This window comes from Amia ocellicauda, chromosome 21, assembly GCF_036373705.1.
Source record: "Amia ocellicauda isolate fAmiCal2 chromosome 21, fAmiCal2.hap1, whole genome shotgun sequence".
In the NCBI taxonomy this organism is placed as follows: domain Eukaryota; kingdom Metazoa; phylum Chordata; class Actinopteri; order Amiiformes; family Amiidae; genus Amia; species Amia ocellicauda.
Genome location: NC_089870.1, coordinates 17,098,070 through 17,104,704, shown reverse-complemented (window position 1 = coordinate 17,104,704; position 6,635 = coordinate 17,098,070). Strand labels below are relative to the sequence as shown.

At 35.8% G+C, this 6,635-nt stretch overlaps 1 protein-coding gene across 1 annotated transcript; it reads right to left on the bottom strand.

The window, feature by feature from the left end:
* Nucleotides 1-554: 554 nt before the first annotated feature.
* On the bottom strand, nucleotides 555-2,708 carry gsc (goosecoid). The gene is made up of 3 exons (XM_066694623.1): nucleotides 2,216-2,708; nucleotides 1,207-1,466; nucleotides 555-849 (listed from the first exon to the last, which is right to left on the bottom strand). The coding sequence occupies exons 1-3, from the start codon at nucleotides 2,529-2,531 to the stop codon at nucleotides 700-702; spliced, it is 726 nt and encodes a 241-aa protein (XP_066550720.1). The 5' UTR covers nucleotides 2,532-2,708; the 3' UTR covers nucleotides 555-699.
* Between the last annotated feature and the right edge of the window lie 3,927 nt (nucleotides 2,709-6,635).

The window sequence follows — 6,635 nt, the reverse complement described above, 5'->3', positions numbered from 1 at the left end:
TTATTTTTATGTTTTATTTAATTTTATTTAAAAAATAAAAAGGATTGTAAAAAAATAATTTTCAGAACTTTTTGTAACCAGTCCCTGCATTGTGTCTAAAGATGTGCCAAAACGGTTACAATTCGTTAATGCCCATACCTACACATATTGCAGTTGCATGCATGTGACATTTTATGAACATAAATAAATAAATAAATACATAAATAAATCCTAAAATAAGAATAATAAACACACTCCCGTCTAAAGACATAAAATAATGTCACTTAGAAAGTATTATACAGTTTTGGAGTCTTGTTCAAAGCGTGAACCCTGTAAATGGGAACAATTGGTCTTCATTTCTTACTTTTCTATGTTTGTTTTGATCTTGAAATTTATTTAAATGCAGGTATGATGAACTGAAGTAGAGACAGGTGTGAATTGTACCATTATAGAAGTGTTTTACCAACGATCACATTTAGAAAATAGGTATACAATCGTCCCTTCTTGTGGTTTGTGTTACAGCGGCTTTCAATTAAACCGCAATATCAATAATCAAACATAAGGTTTACTATATATTTGTGCAACATGATCGCAACACGTTTTATTACTTGAGTATCCACACAGGTATGTACACTATTTACAGGTATCTCCAAAAGAAAATGAGGCTGTGCAAGATTTACGCATCCAGGTGTGCAATGGTCTTTGAAAAAAATCACAGCATCAGCTGTCCGACTCCACGTCGCTTTTCCCTTCTTCTGTTTTTTCCGTGGATGTTTTGGAGGATTTGGTCCATTTCTGGTTGTTTTCTGACTCCTCGGAAGACGACCTCTTTTGTCTTCTCCACTTAGCTCTTCGGTTTTTGAACCACACCTGAACAAATCAATAGACACACCAGCATGACTAAACATAGTTTGAAGGCAGTGGTAGCAAGGAATCATATATATATATATATATATATATATATATATATATATATATATATATATATATATTAATAATTTTAAATCTAAGAAATGGCAAATGCGTGCAAATCATGCATGACCAATTCCAGGTGCAATAGCCACACTTCTATAATGAGCCTGTTAACGTTGTGATACGAAATATAACCATGATTGTTTGTGTGTTTCCAAATAACTTTACAGCAATTAGCATGCCAAGTCGCATTTAATAGTTCTCAGCCTAGTACGTATTGATCTCACGTCAAAGGGGTACAAAAGGTATATTCACCTCAACTTTCTCCTCCCTGAGGTGCACCCTCCGTGCCAGCTGTTCTCTGGTGCCAACGTCGGGGTATTTGGTCTCCTGGAACAGGTTCTCCAGGGCTTCCAGCTGCTCGTCGGTGAAGATGGTCCGGTGTCTCCTCTTGCGCCGGCAGTGTAACTGGTTCAGCAGCTGGAGCTCCGTCCTGGACAGGGTGCCCACATTCATATAGGGCATCATCTGGTGAGGGACAGGGGACAGCAGCACCGAGCCTGCGCCTTCATAGCCTGCGAAACCACAACATCACAGCGGTCAGAAAACAGGCGCTTTGACACAAATCCAGCCCTGTGCTCTTCAGTGGCCTGTTCTGCGCCCTGACGTGCCATTGAAATACAACCACAACATTTCATTTCAAAGCACTGCGTTTGAACCATAGGTTACCATGTGAGTGACACAGATGCGCACAACGTTCAGGCCCAAATCTGCATAGAGCTGTCTGTCATTATGCGTATTTGACTTTAGTTCGGATTATTATTATTAGTATTATTATTATTAGTTTAACTTTTAGAAGATTTTAGACATTAGTTCGATTTTTGCTTTCAAAATAAATGCATGTTCTCAAGTGTTTTAAGACAGACTTTTGGATCACAGATTGCTTTATTCATTCTACATTTAGAGTATCAAGGTTTACCTAAGTAATATAGATAGAATAACTTTTAAAAAGGTTAGTACTTAAATAATTGCATTATAATTATACTGGAATTTGACACCGCATATACATTGTATGTATGTTCCACAACCATCACTGTTTCAGATTGTATTTAACACCAAGCTGTGCTGTTTTCATGCCAATACAAAACATGTGTTTGTTTCATTGTAAACCAGTTCTTCTTGTTCTTGTGTGCGTAAAATCCTTCTTTAGAAATGTATGCTTACCAATGCAATTAAAAACAGTTTACTGAGAAGAAGAAAAAGGGTCTATTTTCAGAAAATGAAATACAAGTGTCCAAACACACACACACACACACACACATACCTGCTGGGATGCACGGGCACTGCTGTGTGCCCAGGGCTGTTATTGCCCCGCAGCAGGCTGGTCCTGCCGGTCCCTGGACGTGCAGCTGCCCATAGTAATAGTTGTTATATCCGAGCCTGGATCCGTTTACAGCCGGGAGGTTGGAGGCAGGGGGTCCCGCTGGGTGCGAATAGAGCCCGTTATAGTCTGTAGCTGCATACAGGGAATCGGTCAAGTTGGAAAACACAACCGGAGCATTGCGATGCAGTAAAACGGATTCCTTACAGCTGGGTCTGCCAGCCAAGATACTGTCGATGCTGAACATGCCAGCAGGCATCACAGGGGGAAAAAACGGGTAGAAAAGAAATACTTCACTTGTTCACTCTTTTTCGGTATAGATCAAGTCCGCTTAAAAGTCTTCACCTGAGCCTTGCCTGTATTTCACTTGTTTCCCAGCTCGCTGCCATGCACCATCAGTCTCCACAAACTTGTTTTTGTTGTCCAGCTGAACTTCTCCCCGGTTTTATACTCGGCTGACGTCATCGCGGATCGAGCCTGTGCTGAGAAATGCAGATGACAACCAAAGCCAGATTGGCCCTTACTGGGGTGGGGGGGTGAGCACACAATGGTGTGAAAAGCCCTGATCTGTGTATTGGGAATTAATGAAATTAAGTTAATCCTCACAATTAGCAGAGACTTTGGAAACAAGTCCCCCCCAGGCCGCTGTCTGTCTGCCGCAGGAGCTCATTGTACAGGTTAATCTGATTAATGCTATTGTCCACAGAAGGGGTTTACAGACCACTTTTCTATTAACCCATTAATGCAGATGTTTATTTCTCTTAAGGGGGGCTTTGCATGACTTTTGCATGATTTCTCTCTGTTGTCTCTCTACGTCCGCCTAATAAAACCAAAAAGTAGGCTGTAACATGCCAATTCATTCAAATAATTGACTGTCATATAATACATTTTATCTTCATAAGGTAGCCTTCATGTTGTACCATAGAAACCTCCATTTTTTTTTAATTTAAATCACATAATATGTGTAAAGTATAATTAACTTATTTGTTTGTACATATTAAATAACCTATTTAGTCAGATCCATAATATTTGGATACAGGTTTGCGAATAATGGGACATGTCCCATTGCAGTGAAATAGTATCATGACTCGCTTAAGACACCAGTAATTTACTTTAAAGATTAAACAGACTATATTATCTTATACTTTATCTTCTGTTCTCAGGCCATAATCCAGTTGCATGCAATAACATGGTTTACCATTGAATAATAATAATAATAATAATAATAATAATAATAATAATACAATTTAGGTTGATAACCAATGTGCGACATTTCAATTAATTCCAGATCTATGGTTATTTTTTAACCAACCATACTTAGAAATTAAATGTATATATCAGATAATATTGTCAAACCCTGCATTGTGGGGTTGGCTTGTTATTTGCAGAACAGTGGGTCTGACACGGCTGCCACATACTGTCCGCAGGAGGTGACCATGCAGAGATGAGTGTATTTACCCCATCAGCAGCCCCAGCACAGTGGGTAGGAAATAGTGCATTAAATTTACACCCCCCCATTAAGGTCTGTGTGCAAGGAACAAATCATTCTTGCTGAGATAAGATAACAGTCATTAAAGTTACTAAATACCTATTACAATTGCACCGGCTGATCAATTGATATTGTGTTGATAACGTTAATATTGCATTTGGTTGGGATACATAGGGGGAAAAATACTGAGTCGTGTATTGAGACAATTTTTAGGACTTGGCAATAATATTGAGTTTCCAAATAAGTCATTTTACAAAGAAATATATATTTTTAACATTGTAATATATGCTCGCAAATAAGCTGTGTTTGTGACGGTCCAATTATTTGTATATAGACACAGGCCTACTGTATAATATAAATGTTGATTCTTTTTTTTCTTCTGTTTAGGAAGGCTTAAAGTACATGCTAATAAGCTTTTTAAAAGATAAGTGGAGAAGCAAACAATGTGGATTTTAACTGTTTATGTGCCCGGGTTTGTTAACAATATTATCCCTTTTAAATACGTCTAAAGGATTCTTATTCACGGATTAAAAGTCTTGCATCCTCTGAAACTTGGTTTCCGCAATAAGCTGTTTTCCGGAAATTAGAACAAGCGGGTGAGATATCTTTTATTTTTACATAAATTGAGACATTTTCAATAAAATACACTTTATTACAAACACCGCATAGACGCATTTAAAAACGCCTGGACAATTGTGTATCACTCAGACAATCACAGTATGAAACAAGATGATTTTTGTTTCCAACAATAACAGTAAAACTCTTAATGAATTAATATGTGTACTATAAAACGTTTAATAATACAAAAATACAAATAATGCAATGCTAATATAAGGAAGACTCCTTTTGTTTTACCAATAGCGTGTTATAATCATGACTATATATTTTTAAATTGTTTTATATAGCCTATATCTATGGAAATGTACTTCATGTCTCGATTAACATTAAGGTTTACTAAAAGTGAAGCAAATAGGCAGTTGCGTATCATATATAATAATTGTATAACTGCATGCTTATTGTATATTCTATTTTAGTAGGGTAACACACGCTATTATTATTATTATTATTGTTATTATTATTATTGTAGTAGTAGTAGCATTAGTAATAAAAATATTTAAACATTGTAATAACCTACATCGTATTATCGGATAGACATATAGTGGGTCATTACTAAAAAGTAAAACGTTTTCTGTCAATTACTTTTTCATTACAAAACACATGTAGCCTACATGTAAACACGTGTATGTACGGGTGATCCAAGGGTTATACCACATAGAATAACCTTGCGTTATTCATATTTTGTTAATAATATTTTTATTTGTGATTTAACACAGAAATTAAGTATGCTATAACAAACCACGCACTGGACAAATAATTGCTACCCTACGGTTCCGTAAAACTAGATGGTACAACATTTAAGCTACAATATTGTCAACATTTAGTTTTTTTTTCAATATTTTACACTTTTGCGCTTCGTTTTCCAGAAATATCAAACTTCACAGCAGCCACGGGGTTCAGACAAATTAAATATATTTTCTCCCCTCTCATCAACAATAACAGCTTGTGTTTCCATCCCCATAAAGACTTATTAATGAAGACCTTTTATTTTAGTGTCAAGAGGATTTGAAATTTAAAGAGTAAATTATGTAGTTTGCATGTCTTGCCAAGTTATGGGTCAAATGCATTTGGGGGGAAAAAAATGCAAAAAGAGCATATGGTCTTGAATTTTTCTACAATGACTAGTGTTTAAATAAATTGCTTGTACTGCTTAACTTCATGTATAATTTTGACAGAAATTGGCCTATAGCCTTTTGATATGTAAACATTTCAGCCTTTTATGCACTATGAAAAGGCACTTGCTCTTTGGGCTGTGCTTTGCAGTCACACTATAATTCAAAAAACTGGCACCTAGCATCATTTTTTACATTTCAACTTCCAAGTGGCAGCAAAAGGAGAGAGTAAAAGGATTTCTAAAATGAAATAGCCATTTGGAATTAAAAGCTGAGAAAGAGGTGTGAAGGCACCACTTACAATCTGAATAGATTGCATCAATCAAGGACATAAATGCTCCTCCGAGAACAGGCTTCAGACAAGCCACCTCAACTTAAACTGGGGAGAAAAGCATCCCCTTCTACTTTAACATGTATATTAGGGGTTTGATCTGTAAAAACTATATTACTAAAGCATTGGAAGGATAGATCTCGTAATGCAACCATGTAACAGTTTAAATAGATACAACAGCTAAAGAAATGTTGTAGAAATCTGCTCTTAGCAATACAAAAACTACCCTGTGCAGTTTGTATAATCATTCTTATTTATTCAAATAATATAGCATTGTACAGTTTGAAAACTAATATTTTGGTTACAATTATTTTTCTTCAGGCCCTGCTTAATTTTTAGGTTCATTAAGGTACATGAGTAAATACACGTTGTGTATTTTTACCAAAAGTTTTCCCTTTTCCCTAAATATACAAATATTTTACAAGAATGTAGGCTGTCATATAATTACAGAAATGTGGTGCAATTGAAATCATAATGGAATCTGGGTAATGAAACTAATGTAATGTTAATTATGACAATTAAATCAAACTTCATTTTGATCTCAAATATGCATCCTGTCAATGAACAAAGTCTGAACATTTATTTCTAGAGGCAAAGACAGATGTCATATTTTGTTAAACTGAAAACTGATACATAGATTACGAATTGGTACGAGTGTCTTAATAATAAAACATCAATCTGTGGGTAATTGATATACTGGTACTGCAAAGTTTGAAAGGCACTTAATCAGTTGTAATTTTAAATGGCACAGGAACATCCTACTATCTAAATGCCCCAGGTGATTTTACCTGAGTGTATCTAACTGCTGCAAAT